This window comes from Oncorhynchus gorbuscha, linkage group LG18, assembly GCF_021184085.1.
Source record: "Oncorhynchus gorbuscha isolate QuinsamMale2020 ecotype Even-year linkage group LG18, OgorEven_v1.0, whole genome shotgun sequence".
Classification (NCBI taxonomy): Eukaryota; Metazoa; Chordata; class Actinopteri; order Salmoniformes; family Salmonidae; genus Oncorhynchus; species Oncorhynchus gorbuscha.
The window spans coordinates 4407674-4422998 of NC_060190.1; the positions used below are offsets into that span (position 1 = coordinate 4407674).

At 41.4% G+C, this 15325-nt stretch overlaps 1 protein-coding gene across 3 annotated transcripts; it reads right to left on the reverse strand.

Moving 5' to 3' along the window:
• Positions 1 to 587: 587 nt before the first annotated feature.
• LOC124002713 (B-cell receptor CD22-like) lies at positions 588 to 10722 on the reverse strand. 3 transcript variants are annotated; one of them, XM_046310406.1, is made up of 11 exons: positions 10158 to 10722; positions 7347 to 7417; positions 6909 to 7160; positions 6414 to 6764; positions 5735 to 5989; positions 4780 to 5040; positions 2780 to 2870; positions 2648 to 2702; positions 2279 to 2516; positions 1973 to 2094; positions 588 to 1315 (listed from the first exon to the last, which is right to left on the reverse strand). In XM_046310406.1, exons 1-10 carry the CDS (start codon positions 10181 to 10183, stop codon positions 1982 to 1984), a joined length of 1713 nt encoding a protein of 570 aa, XP_046166362.1. In that variant the 5' UTR covers positions 10184 to 10722; the 3' UTR covers positions 588 to 1315; positions 1973 to 1981. The 3 variants fall into 3 exon arrangements, with proteins under 3 accessions (XP_046166362.1, XP_046166361.1, XP_046166363.1); XM_046310405.1 differs by having other exon boundaries at positions 588 to 1400; XM_046310407.1 differs by lacking the exon at positions 10158 to 10722 and having other exon boundaries at positions 588 to 1400; positions 6909 to 7100; positions 7347 to 8000.
• Between the last annotated feature and the right edge of the window lie 4603 nt (positions 10723 to 15325).

The following is a 15325-nucleotide window of genomic DNA, read 5'->3' on the forward strand; positions in this document are numbered from 1 at the left end:
AGCCAGAAGAGGACTGGCCACCCCACAGATGCTCTCTCTAATTCTCTCTTTCTTTCTCTCTCTCTCTCTCTCTCTCTCTCTCTCTCTCTCTCTCGTAGCAAAGGGTCTGAATACAAATGTAAACAAGTTATTTCTGTTTATATTTCGTAAATTAATTTTCTAATATTTCTAAAGAACTATTCACCTTGTGATAATGGGGTATTGTAATTAGATGAAAGATTTTTATTATTTTTAAAATTCCATTTTAGAATAATGCTGTAACATAACAAAATGTGGGAAAAGTCTAGGGGTCTGAATACCTTCTGAATGCACTGAATAATTGAGCACACAGCCATGCAATTTCCATAGACAAATATTGGCAGTAGAATGACATTACTGAAGAAATCAGTGAATTTCAATGTGGTACCATCATAGGATGCCACCGTTCAAACAAGTCAATTTGTCAAATTTCTGTCCTGCTAGAGCTGCCCCAGTCAACTGTAAGTGCTGTTATTGTGAAGTGGAAACTCATAAGAGAATCAATGGCTCTGCCAGGAAGTGTTAAACCTATAGTAGACCCATATTTAGAATAAAAAGACAGAAATGAATTAAATATGAAACCAATTCAAAGTTTATTGGTCACACATATTTTGCATTGTTATTGCGGGTGTGTTGGTGTAGTGAAATGTTTGTTGATAGTCTTCTGCCGACAATAAGTCTTTTAAAGTCAATTTTCCTGACGTTTGCAGAGATCACACTTGCGCTAAATGCTGCAGATGTTGGTTTAAATTAACTTTAAAATTAAAGTGCAGTATGTTTGTCCATAATTTGATTGAATCCCAGGCAGAGTCATCTTATGTTCAGGTCACCTGGTGTTCAGTGTGCATCCAAAATGGCACCCTATTCCCTACATAGTGCACTAGAGTGAACAAGGTACCATTTGGGATGCAACAAAGATCGTCTTGTGTTCAGGTCTTCTTAGTTCTTGGTATGTTAACTGTTCTATAGAACACAGAGGAGTCCTCCTCAGCTGCCTGTGAGAAAGGTCCTCCTGTGAGAGAGGTCCTCCTGTGAGAGAGGTCCTCCTGTGAGAGAGGTCCTACTGTGAGAGAGGTCCTACTGTGAGAGAGGTCCTCCTGTGAGAGAGGTCCTCCTGTGAGAGAGGTCCTCCTGTGAGAGAGGTCCTCCTGTGAGAGAGGTCCTCCTGTGAGAGAGGTCCTCCTGTGAGAGAGGTCCTACTGTGAGAGAGGTCCTCCTGTGATAGAGATCCTCCTGTGATAGAGATCCTCCTGTGAGAGAGGTCCTCCTGTGATAGAGGTCCTCCTGTGAGAGAGGTCCTACTGTGAGAGAGGTCCTACTGTGAGAGAGGTCCTCCTGTGATAGAGATCCTCCTGTGATAGAGATCCTCCTGTGAGAGAGGTCTGATGAGAAAGGAGATGCAACATGTCATCATCAATCCTCACTTCTGGGGTCTCATTTAAAGTTTCAAGTTATATTAGTCGTATGTACAGGATACTCATGGTATACACTGTCCAACTAAATGCTTAGTGGCAGGTTCCTTCTCAATAATGCAACAACAATAAGACATAATAAAAGATAACAATACAAACATAAAGAAAATGTCTCAGTAGAATAGAATAAACATTGTAGCATAAGTATAACACAGGAAGACACTTTATAGTCCGATATTTACATGTGTTCTGGGGAAAAGGGGGGGGGGGCAAGTGGTTCAATTGTGCACTATTTACCAATCATAATAAGTCTGGTAGCAGCAGTTGTGATGTGTGTGTGTGTGTGTGTGTGTGTGTGTGTGTGTGTGTGTGTGTGTGTGTGTGTGTGTGTGTGTGTGTGTGTGTGTGTGTGTGTGTGTGTGTGTGTGTGTGTGTGTGTGTGTGTGTGTGTGTGTGTTAAGATGCGAGGAAACAGTGCAGGTGGTCAGTCCAGTTCAAGTGTTAAGCAGTCTGATGGCTTGTAGATAGAAACTGTCTCTGACCCGTTGGTGTTAGACCTCATTCTCTGATACCGTCAGCCCGACGGTAAGTGTGTGAACAGCTCGTGGCTGGGGTGTGTGGGGTCCTTGATGATGCTGGGGGCCTTCCTCAGGCACCGTATAGTCTGTATAGATGTTAATACATTTAAACTAAACTACTTTGAAGTCATTGTAAATCTTAATACATTTAAACCAAACAACTGCTGGTTTGCTTAACATACAAGTGTTGTATGCATTTTTAACTGCCAAGTACAAGGACCATCTAATTTTGAAAATATCTGGGATGTTGTAATGGCTCAACTTGCTCACCGGGGGGGCAGCACTGGGGCAGTTTGAATTTTACAACAGCGTATTGGACATCCTCATCCTCTTTCTGGGTTTGAGGCAGTTGGACAGTGGAGTACAGAGGCACTTCCTGGTTATTGGAGCCAGAGAAGTGGATGCTGGTGTAGTGAACGTCATCCTGGTTGTCTGTGTCTGCTCTCTGTACTGAAGTAGGGGTCATGGCCATGCCCGATATGTTGTCATTCATGAGACTAGAGTTTCCCTGATGGACAGAGGACAGACAAGATAAGCAGACCTGGGGACTATTACATTGGTTCTGTTGTGCCAAGCAAGATTAATCAAGCAGTGAAAGAACTCTGAAAATAAAACAAGTACTGTTTGACCTGAACTCACCTGTCTATTGTCTACTGTGTCCCTTGTGTCAGAGATGGGTTTGGAAGCCTTCTTCCTGTTTTATATTAAATCATTAATGGATGGATGAATGAACATGATAAAGTGAAAGGAAAATCTTACAAAGATTCTCACCTGAACCACATGAGTCCAGAGAGACAGAGGATGAGAACCAGAACAACCACTATGATTCCTACAGCTGCAGTCAGAACTGATGTTTGTTTCACTAAACAAAAATGTGGAGGAAATTAGTACATAGATGTTCTAATACTTAAAACAAGAAAAAAAATATTGCTGTAAGCCAATAAATACTATGCTTAAAATGTTTCTCAATGAGCTTTACATGTAGTGACTATGGGCAAATAATGAGCTCTAAATGTAGTGACTATGAGCAAATAATGAGCTCTAAATGTAGTGACTATGTGAGCTCTAAATGTAGTGACTATGGGCAAATAATGAGCTCTAAATGTAGTGACTATCTAAATGTAGTGACAAAATAATGAGCTCTAAATGTAGTGACTATGAGCAAATAATGAGCTCTAAATGTAGTGACTATGGGCAAATAATGAGCTCTAAATGTAGTGACTATGACTCTAAATGTAGTGACTATGAGCAAATAATGAGCTCTAAATGTAGTGACTATGGGCAAATAATGAGCTCTAAATGTAGTGACTATGGGCAAATAATGAGCTCTAAATGTAGTGACTATGAGCAAATAATGAGCTCTAAATGTAGTGACTATGGGCAAATAATGAGCTCTAAATGTAGTGACTATGGGCAAATAATGAGCTCTAAATGTAGTGACTATGAGCAAATAATGAGCTCTAAATGTAGTGACTATGAGCAAATAATGAGCTCTAAATGTAGTGACTATGAGCAAATAATGAGCTCTAAATGTAGTGACTATGGGCAAATAATGAGCTCTAAATGTAGTGACTATGGGCAAATAATGAGCTCTAAATGTAGTGACTATGGGCAAATAATGAGCTCTAAATGTAGTGACTATGGGCAAATAATGAGCTCTAAATGTAGTGACTATGGGCAAATAATGAGCTCTAAATGAGCTCTAAATGTGACTATGGGCAAATAATGAGCTCTAAATGTAGTGACTATGGGCAAATAATGAGCTCTAAATGTAGTGACTATGGGCAAATAATGAGCTCTAAATGTAGTGACTATGGGCAAATAATGAGCTCTAAATGTAGTGACTATGGGCAAATAATGAGCTCTAAATGTAGTGACTATGGGCAAATAATGAGCTCTAAATGTAGTGACTATGGGCTCTAAATGTAGTGACTATGGGCAAATAATGAGCTCTAAATGTAGTGACTATGGGCAAATAATGGCTCTAAATGTAGTGACTAAAATAATGAGCTCTAAATGTAGTGACTATGGGCAAATAATGAGCTCTAAATGTAGTGACTATGGGCAAATAATGAGCTCTAAATGTAGTGACTATGGGCAAATAATGAGCTCTAAATGTAGTGACTATGGGCAAATAATGAGCTCTAAATGTAGTGACTATGGGCAAATAATGAGCTCTAAATGTAGTGACTATGGGCAAATAATGAGCTCTAAATGTAGTGACTATGGGCAAATAATGAGCTCTAAATGTAGTGACTATGGGCAAATAATGAGCTCTAAATGTAGTGACTATGGGCAAATAATGAGCTCTAAAATGTAGTGACTATGGGCAAATAATGAGCTCTAAATGAGTGACTATGGGCAAATAAAGCTCTAAATGTAGTGACTATGGGCAAATAATGAGCTCTAAATGTAGTGACTAAAAATAATGAGCTCTAAATGTAGTGACTATGGGCAAATAATGAGCTCTAAATGTAGTGACTATGGGCAAATAATGAGCTCTAAATGTAGTGACTATGGGCAAATAATGAGCTCTAAATGTAGTGACTATGGGCAAATAATGAGCTCTAAATGTAGTGACTATGGGCAAATAATGAGCTCTAAATGTAGTGACTATGGGCAAATAATGAGCTCTAAATGTAGTGACTATGGGCAAATAATGAGCTCTAAATGTAGTGACTATGGGCAAATAATGAGCTTGAAATGAGCAAATAATGAGCTTGAAATGTGTATTGTTATGTCAAGGCAGACCATTGTTGATGAAACTTTACCTGTTATAATGATCAGAGCTGTAGAGTTCTTAGATGTCATTTTATTCCAGGCCTCACAGTGGTAATGTCCACTGTCTTCAGACCTGAAGTTGGTGATGTTGTAGATCTGTTCGAATCCATTTATTAAAGTCTCATTTTGAAAGTACCAGGTGTATTTGTCCACAGGTGGGTTGGCATCACTGCTGCATGTCAGAGTCACTGAACTGCCCTCCACTATTTCACCAGAGGGACTGACTGACACTGAGGGGTTCTTTGGAGGATCTGGTGTTGAGGATGAATGAAGGGTTTTATTTGTCTTATTTTAGCACGGAAGTTGACTGAGAACACATTCTCTTGTATAGCAACGACCTGGGGAGTAGTTACAGGGGAGATATATGAGTCAATTGGAAGCTGGAGATTAGGTGGACATGGTATGAGGGCCAGAATGGGAATTTAGGGTTAACACCCCTACTCTTACAATAAGTGCCATTAGATCTTTAATGACCACAGAGAGTCAGGACACCCATCTTCCATCCGACAGACACCACCTTACACAGAGCAATGTCCCCAATCACTGCCCTGGGGCATTGGGATATTTTTTTCAGACCAGAGGGAGAAGTCCCTCCTACTGGCACTCCAACACCACTTCCAACTGCATCTGGTCTCCCATCCAGGGACCGACCCTGTTTAGTTTCAGAAGCAAGCCAGCAGTGGGATGCAGGGTGGTATGATGCTGGTAAAATGGTAAGAACAGTGTAACCAGCATCACTCTGCTGCTTCCTTCCTCACAAGCTCGCAAGGAGATTAGATCTCAGATTCTCTGTCTTGCAAACACATGTGACATCCCTCTTAAAATATTAACTATCTGTCACCAAAAAGCATGATGCAGTTTGGGGGTATTTCCAGTTCAGGGGGGAGTTTAAAGAGCACACACAGTACAATGAAGTTTAAACTGTCATTTTTTACAAATACTTACAAATGACAGTCAGAGTCTCTTCAGGAGTGTAGAGATTATTATGGCCTTTTACAGCACAGGAGTATCTGCCTGCATCTTCACTGCTGACTGGGTCTAGGATCAGGGAGTTATCTAGAGTCTTTGAGTTGGTGAGATGTTGTCCGTTCTTGTACCAGATGTAGGTGGGTTTGGGGTTGTCAGTCAGAGTACAGGTGGTGCTACAGGTCAGTGTCAGATTCCCTTTCTCTGTGGCAGGAGTCACCTTCACCTGCAGACCTGAAATTAGGTGTAGATGCATCACTTTGTCAATACTCTGTGCCATAGACCAAGACTCCATATCTTAAACTGTTTGTGTAATATTACCTGTATTAGTAGTTGTACTAGTAAAATATATTATATATTACCTGTATTAGTAGTTGTAATCGTAGATATTATATATTACCTGTATTAGTAGTTGTACTAGTAAAATATATTATATATTACCTGTATTAGTAGTTGTAATCGTAGATATTATATATTACCTGTATTAGTAGTTGTACTAGTAAAACTAGTAGATATTATATATTACCTGTATTAGTAGTTGTACTAGTAAAACTAGTAGATATTATATATTACCTGTATTAGTAGTTGTACTAGTAAAACTAGTAGATATTATATATTACCCGTGTTAGTAGTTGTAGTAGTTGAAATAATATATTACCTGTGACAGTCAGAGTTGTTCCAGGGAAGCTGTACCCCCATTCTGTGTGCTGTGTTTTAAATCTGAACTTGTACTCAGCTGAATCGTTCTCTCTTAGGTCTGTGATTTTCAGGGTGCAGTCCTTCTCTTGAATCGCAAGGTATTTTGGGGGGGTCTTAAGGTACTCAGCACGATCCAAGTTCAGGACGTTTAGCACTTCATCGCGTTTCTCTTGGATATACCAGGTTGCTATTAAAACGTTGTGAATATTTGGGTGTCTATATGTGCAGGGCAGTTCCACTGTTGAGCCCTTCAAAGCACAGATACTATGATGGGTGTAAGTCACGTTGAAACAGTAATGACCGAAAACACCTAAAACAATTGGAGGTCCATCAATTGGATACAATAGTTTCATGGTACTGTAAATAAGCACTGACTAAAGTTATCTGTCGTGGTATCCTTGCATTGGGTCATCTTAGATTTTAAAAAATGTACTGTGGTTGAATCGATACTCACACACTGCAGGAGAGAGGAGATCCTCAAAGCCTTTTACAGCACAGGAGTAGCTGGCTGAATGATAACTGGTAGCTGACAATGTGGACTTGGATGACGATGATAGATGTTGTCCGTTCATGTACCAGATGTAGGTGGGGTTATCAGTCAGAGTACAGGTGGTGTTACAGGTTACTGTCACCTTCTGTCCCCACACTGCATTGGTGGGAGACACCATCACTTGGATTTTCTGTCCACACTGTGTTGCCGTAGTTTCTGAGTTGAGTGTGAATGGAAACCATAGAGAAGTGTCAGAGAGGTGTGAGAGACAACTACTAAAGTGACATGGAGACGCCTAACAGACGATTCCACTGAACACACCAGAATAACATGAAGTAGCATCTTGGATTGTATGTTGATTGAACAATAAAGAAAGAGGGTAAGAAATGAATGAGTCCATACCTGCCACAGACCAGAGAAGGACCACCAACACACTTCCTGCTGTTCTCAAGGCCATTGTTGCATCACCCTCCCTGCAGTATTAGAAACATAAAGGTCCCACCAGCTGCACTAAAACCTGGTGTTTCCAGTATACTGTACCACAGCACTCTACTGGCAATGTACTGTACCACAGCACTCTACTGGCAATGTACTGTACCACAGCACTCTACTGGCAATGTACTGTACCACAGCACTCTACTGGCAATGTACTGTACCACAGCACTCTACTGGCAATGTACTGTACCACAGCACTCTACTGGCAATGTACTGTACCACAGCACTCTACTGGCAATGTACTGTACCACAGCACTCTACTGGCAATGTACTGTACCACAGCACTCTACTGGCAATGTACTGTACCACAGCACTCTACTGGCAATGTACTGTACCACAGCACTCTACTGGCAATGTACTGTACCACAGCACTCTACTGGCAATGTACTGTACAACAGCACTCTACTGGCAATGTACTGTACAACAGCACTCTACTGGCAATGTACTGTACCACAGCACTCTACTGGCAATGTACTGTACCACATCACTCTACTGGCAATGTACTGTACCACAGCACTCTACTGGCAATATACTGTACCACAGCACTCTACTGGCAATATACTGTACCACAGCACTACAATGTACTGTACCACAGCACTCTACTGGCAATGTACTGTACCACAGCACTCTACTGGCAATGTACTGTACCACAGCACTCTACTGGCAATGTACTGTACCACAGCACTCTACTGGCAATGTACTGTACCACAGCACTCTACTGGCAATGTACTGTACCACAGCACTCTACTGGCAATATACTGTACCACAGCACTCTACTGGCAATATACTGTACCACAGCATTCTACTGGCATCTCAACACAACAGCCATCAATGTGACTCAAACCATCTCTCATCCTGCAATCTTTGCAACATAACTAACTATAGCTGGTGAATAAATACACCTTATACATCAAATGAGAGGTGAAAGGAATTCTATAAAATCTGTACATTATAGGAACACCTGTAATTACAAAAGTACAATGGTTCATGTTTTGCTTTAGCTTGAGATTTAGAATCAGTGCTAGAGACTTTAAGTGTATGAAGAGATCAACTGTACAGAAGTCAGATGTCTGTGTGTTTAAACTATACTTTCAGTTCCTGTTGATACTATGTTCCAGTCTTAGTTCTGCTGGCACCTGATAGCAATAGGAGGAAGAGGGATTGGTAACGAACTGCAAATAACAATAAGCTGAACTCCGCCTAGCAGAGATCTTTGTATTAGCACCTATTAATTATGAGCTTATGGTATTAAAGTTAAGGGACATCACCCTGGGCGGTGTGATTCTTAGTAGCGGATAAAAAGGGAAAACACCATCTTTTGAATGTGTTACTGAGTGTGTTACTTGCAAATTACTGTAAGTGTAAACTTTGTCTTGCAATCCTTAATGAACAAACTAATCTCTGATCAAATAGGTTTCCTGTGGTCTCTTGTATAACATAGGGCAAAATTCCCTTACAGAGGTGAACAATCCCTTATTGCAGTGTTTCCCAACCCTGGTCCTCCAGTTCCCCCAACATACATTTGAATTGTAACTGGTCAAGCACATCTGATTCAACTTGCCAACTAATCGTCAAGCCCTCAATGAGTTGAGTGAGGTGTTTGTCCAGGGCTATAATTAACATGTCTACTGTTGGGGGTGTTGGAGGACCAGGGTGAGGTGTTTGTCCAGGGCTATAATTAACATGTCTACTGTTGGGGGTGTTGGAGGACCAGGGTGAGGTGTTTGTCCAGGGCTATAATTAATGTCTATGTCCAGGGTAGGGCTGTCTACTGTTGGGGTGTTGGAGGACCAGGGTGAGGTGTTTGTCCAGGGCTATAATTAACATGTCTACTGTTGGGGGTGTTGGAGGACCAGGGTGAGGTGTTTGTCCAGGGCTATAATTAACATGTCTACTGTTGGGGGTGTTGGAGGACCAGGGTGAGGTGTTTGTCCAGGGCTATAATTAACATGTCTACTGTTGGGGGTGTTGGAGGACCAGGGTGAGGTGTTTGTCCAGGGCTATAATTAACATGTCTACTGTTGGGGGTGTTGGAGGACCAGGGTGAGGAAACACTGACTTATTGAATAGATCTGTCAGTAGCACTGATACACTGTATACATGATTCATTTATAGCTTCAGATGTGTAATATTCTCATAATCCTGACTATAGTACTGATACCTGGGGCCCTATCATTATCAAACACAATACTACAAGATATACAAGTCAAGTGTACTTAGAGTGAAGAGAGGGGGGGGGTGTCTTGCGCCGTAAGTCAACTTACTGGCAGTGAATAGAAACAGGAAGTGCGAGTTCTGTGGTTGACATATATTTGAAACAGTCAGGACAAAAGTGGCTGGTACAGAACTTCCTCTATAAGTCATTAGCCTGCATGACGCAGTCTACTTATTACTATTATAATAAGACATGGCATTTACAGAGTGCTTTTCAAAGACCTAAAGACACTTGATGCAACATGACTAATGATGACACATGGGCCTACAGATCTGAGCCCCAGTTAACAGAGTAGATGACTATATATTGAACAGCAACAGAGAGGAGAAAAAAGTTGTCATTATTATGTAGATTACACCTATGTCAAGTTATGCTATCGTTTGTATAAAGACAACCTCTTTAATTACTGATAATGCTAATTACTGAATGCAATTAAGTGGTATCAGGCATTTCATTAATTGGCTCCATTTTAGGACCACTATCGTTTTCACTATATATTTTACCTTTTGGTGATGTCATTCGGAAACATAATGTTAAACTTTTACTGCTATGCGGACGACACACAGCTGTACATGTCGATGAAACATGGTGACGCCCCAAAATTGCCTGTGAAACACAGGAAGCCTGTGTTAATTCCCGGGACCACCCATACGTAGAATGTATGCACACATGACTGTAAGTCGCTTTGGATAAAAGCGTCCGCTAAATGGCATATATTATTATTATTATTATTTCAGACATAAGGAAGTGGATGGCGGCATATTTTCTATTTTCAAATTCAGACAAAACAGAGATGCTAGTTCTAGGTCCTAAGCAACAAAGATATCTGCTGTTTGACCTGACAATTAATCTCAATGGTTGGCGCCGATAGAGATGGTCGCCTCGCTTCAGGTCCTTAGAAAACTATGCAGTTATTTTTTTAAATGTATTATTTCTTACATTGTTAGCCCAGAAAATCTCAAGTGTTATTACATACAGCCAGGAACAAACCACCAAGAACAAGTAGAATGGTAATGTAAAAGGTACTTACAGAGTGAAGAGAGGAGTTTGGTAGGATACCTTATACTGGCTGTGTGAAACAGAAGAGTGTGAGTTATGTGGTTGACACCAACTAGATGTACTGAGGGGCTTCCTGTCCTCACAAAGCTTCTTCCTGACAACCAACACATCAGTAAATGGCTTATAAACAATATGTGAACATCGTTTTGGAGCACACTTATTAGAAAAGGAGGAATGTTGGAAAATAACCCTATTAAAATTATTTTAAATGTTAACATAATTTGACCATACTAATAAGCCTATGGTTTCTCTGTAGTTCTGTATGTCCAACCAGCTACACTAAAACCTGGTATTTTCAGTGTACTGTACCACAGAGCTCTCTACTGGCAGCTCAACAAAACAACCATCAATCAGACTGAAAGACAGTCTATTGAGTAGCACTGTGTCACAGCTGTTGAAGGTGCAGCGTGGTGCAGCGTGGTGAGCGTACATATTCCCTTTTTATTCAGGATGACGCCGACAAAAACAATAACCAATCCAAATCCAAGCTTAAGGCAATAGTGCCAACAAACAAAGACAAGTTCCCACACAGAAAGGAGGGAAAGGCTACCTAAGTATGGTTCCCAATCAGAGACACCGATAGACAGCTGTCCCTGATTGAGAACCATATCCGGCCAAAACATAGAAATACAAAAACATAGATAACAAAACATAGAATGCCCACCCCAAATCACACCCTGACCAAACCAAATAGAGACATTAAAAGGCTCTCTAAGGTCAGGGCGTGACACACTGGGGTGGTTGAATTAAAATTGTATTTCTACATATTTTAGGATGATTTTGTTAGCAGTTATTCTTCAATAACCCCAAAGCAAATCCGTGGGAGAAAGATATATTTATTCAAAGAGAATAAATCATAGTTGTTATGCTGGGAAGTAGATGGTAGATGTTTATTCTTCCCTGTCTTCAGTGTTTTCTCCACTGAACAAAGAGACAGGATTTTCCAAGCCTAGCCTGTGATTGACCAAATAGAATTCCTTGCAGTAAAATTGGGCCAATGGCCAAATACCAATATCCTGTTTCAGGCCCAATGTATAGACACGATCCGGCTGTTTGGTCACACATATGACTCAGTGTAAAGCATCCTATGAGCCAGATGCGGTCCAAATGTTGAAGATATTTGCCTGGTTAAAATGTTATTTTACAGGGAACAGTGGGATAAGTGGCTTGTTCAGGGGCAGAATTACAGATTTGAACCTTGTCAGCTCGGGGATTTCATCCAGCAACCTTTTGATTACTGGCCCAACGCTCTAACCACTAGGCTACCTGCCGCTCCAAAAGTTGTGGATGGTTTGTCCTCTGAGAAATCAATGGTAAGTTTCGGTGTTCCTCAAAGTTCAGTTTTAGGACCACTATTGTGTTCACTATATATTCTACCTCTTGGTTATGTCATTCGGAAACACGATGTCAGCTTTCAATGCTTTGCAGACGACACACAGCTGTACATTTCAATGAAACCGAAGCCCCAAAATTGCCTACCCTGGAGTCTGTGTTTCAGACATAAGGAAGTGGATGGCAGCAAATGTTTTGGTTTTAAATTCAGACAAAACAGAGATGCTAGTTCTAGGTCCTAAGAAACAAATATATCTGCTGTTTGACCTGACAATTAATCTCAATGGTTATACATTAATTTCAAATAAAGCTGAAGGATCACTGATTTCTCTTTTGACAAAACATTTTCAAGAGCAGTTTTTCCATCTTGGTAACATCTAAAATATCTGAAACCTTTTCTCCAAAAATGATTCAGAAAAGCTTATCCATGCTTTTGCACTTCAAGATTAGACTTCTGCAATGCTCTACTCTCCAGCTACTCGGATAAATAACTAAATAAACTTCAGCTAGGGATAAATACGGCTACTAGAATCTTGACTAGAACCATAAAATGTTGCTCCAGTGCTAGCCTCTCTACACTGGCTTCCTGTTAAGGTTTTACTGCTAACCTACAAAGCATTACATGTACTTGCTCCTATCTTCCCTCTGATATGGTCCTGCCGTATATACCTGCATGTACGCAACGGTCACAACATGCAGGTCGCCTTACTTTTCCTAGAATTTCTAACCTGGAGGCAGGGCTTTCTCCTACAGAGAAACATTTTGATGGAATGGTCTGTCAATCCATGTGATACACGCAGACTTGGCATCAACCTGTAGCCTTTTCCTGCAGTCAAATGACCTAGTGGCCTCATGGGTGGAATGATATTAATATTTTTCATAATTTCATAATTAATAGACATATTTTTTGTAATGTAATGTATATAAAGTGTAATATTGGGATGGAAAATCAAAATGGAATCAATTTAAACTCTGTAGCTGACATGGTACAGGTGTCTTCTTTTTAGTAAGCCCATAACCATGTGTTTGAGGTGAATACTTTTGTTTCAAAGTAGATTTGTTTGGCTACCAAGAAACACTCTGTGTGACCCTGATTTAGCCCACTGCAGTAAAAGGTTAAGTCTGTACTGAAGACTCATCTCTTCAGTTGGTCCTATGATTGAGTGTCCCAGGGGTGCGAAGGTGAACGGCAAGGCACTGGAGTGACGAACCACCCTTGCTGTCTCTGCCTGACTCCCCTCTCTCCATTTGGGATTCTCTGCCTCTGACCCTATTGCGGGGGCTGAATCACTGGCTTGCTAGTGCTCTCCCATGCCTTCCCTAGGAGAGGTGCATCACACCGTGCCAGGCTTTTTTAGCTTTGCTCTAATTGAGTGAGTTGAGTCACTGACATGATCTTCCTGTCTGGTTCTGCTGTATTTGGGCTTGTGCAGTGGGGGAGATCTTCATGGGCTTTACTCCACCTTGTCTCAAGGTAGTTAGTTGGTGGTCTGTTGATATCCCTTTGATGGTGTGGAGGATGTGCTTTGGCAAAGTAGGTGGGGTTGTATCCTGACTGGTTGGCCCTGTCTGGGAGTATCGTCGGACGGGGCCACAGTGTCCCCTGCCCCCCCCTGTCTCAGTCTCCAGTATCTATTCTGCAATAGTCTATGTGCCGGAGGGCTAGGGTCAGTCAATTCCCCTGTCTTATCTGGTATCCTGGAACTCTGACCTGTTCACTGGACGTGCTACCTTGCTTCCTGCTGCTGCTGTTTGACTGCTGTTTCTTTTTCTCTCTCTCTCTCTCTCTCTCTCTCCCTTCCCCCCTCTCTCCCTCTCCCCTTTTCTCTCTCTCCCTTTTTCTCTCTCTCTCTCCCTTCATCTCCCTCTGTCTCTCCCCCCCCCCCTCTCTCTTTTTCTCTCCCTCGCTCCCTCTGACATGAGTTGCTGACCTGCTGCACCCTCTATAACCACTGTGTATAACCACTATTATTTGACCCTGCTGGTCATCTCTGAACATTTGAACATTTTGAAGAACAATCTGCCCTTAACGGCCACGTACTCTTATAATCTCCACTGAGCCAGAAGAGGACTGGCAACACCTCAGGGCTTGATTGTTTGATTGCTTCTGTGCCAGCTATGGTATAAATAAATATGTGGAAATAGTTATGAATCGTTTAAAAAATGCGTCCTAAAACAATCCCCGAGCTGACAAGGTAAACATCTGTCATTCTGCCCCTGAACAAGGAAGTTAACCCACTGTTACAATGAACCCACTGCATCGATGAATTTAGATGAGTTCCAGGTGCTGTCTGTGTGTGGGGTGGGGTTTTGTGTTTAGATGTCTGTTGTTTCCCGGTGTCCAGAGATCCCTCTTATCCATGTACAGGTTGGCTCTGGAAGAGAGGGGAGAGTGTGGCCTTATCTAAATTCAGTGGAACTTTGTAAGTGTTCCCATCTCCCTCCAGATCCTCTCTGTCTTCCTGAGCACACCTTCCTCAACTATACACTTCTGTAATTATTGGAACACTAAGATACACTCATATTTTCATTGGACAGCTTGTTGTATGAGCGACAGCGCCGAAGATGGTTTTGTTTGTGTGAAGCACTCCATTGGTTAATGATTTATGGCTGCTATATATTGTTGCTTAGATACAAAAGATAAACAGAAGCTGTCAATTGCAGCATCTCACTGTGTCATTTCCATGCCCCACCCCTGATGAAAAGAACCTGTGTTTAGTTGTATTTAGTCATTTATTGAGGACCTCACCTCATTAAACAAGGTGGCATAGCAGCTACAACCTTCAACCTGTTGAACTGGTATCATTTGTTTGGTCCTTAACAGTTAAAGAGGAAATCTGTGTCTGAAATGTTACCTGACAGTATGTAGGGAATAGGATGCCATTTCAGACACAGACTATGTGTAGGTTTAGTGTGGTGTATGGATGGGATGTTTAAATCACTGTGATTTATAGTACATTTACTATAAGACCCCATAAATAAAGTTGTTTATATTGTTTTATTTAAAGCTGGAATTGTTAATGCTGAAACTCCCCGTTTGAGATATTACAACAACAAGGAAGTTGCTGTAAAAAAAAAGATCCCCCTCTATGATTGGATTGAATCCCTCCCAATGTCTATTGAGCAGCACTGGGGCTGTTGAATTTCACAGTAGTGTACTGGAAATCCTCGTCCTGTTTCTGGGGGAGAGACGGTGGGACGGTGGAGTCCAGAGGCACTTCCTGGTTTCTGTGTTGGATGCTGGCGTAGGTAATATCATCCTGCTCGTCTGTGATCACTC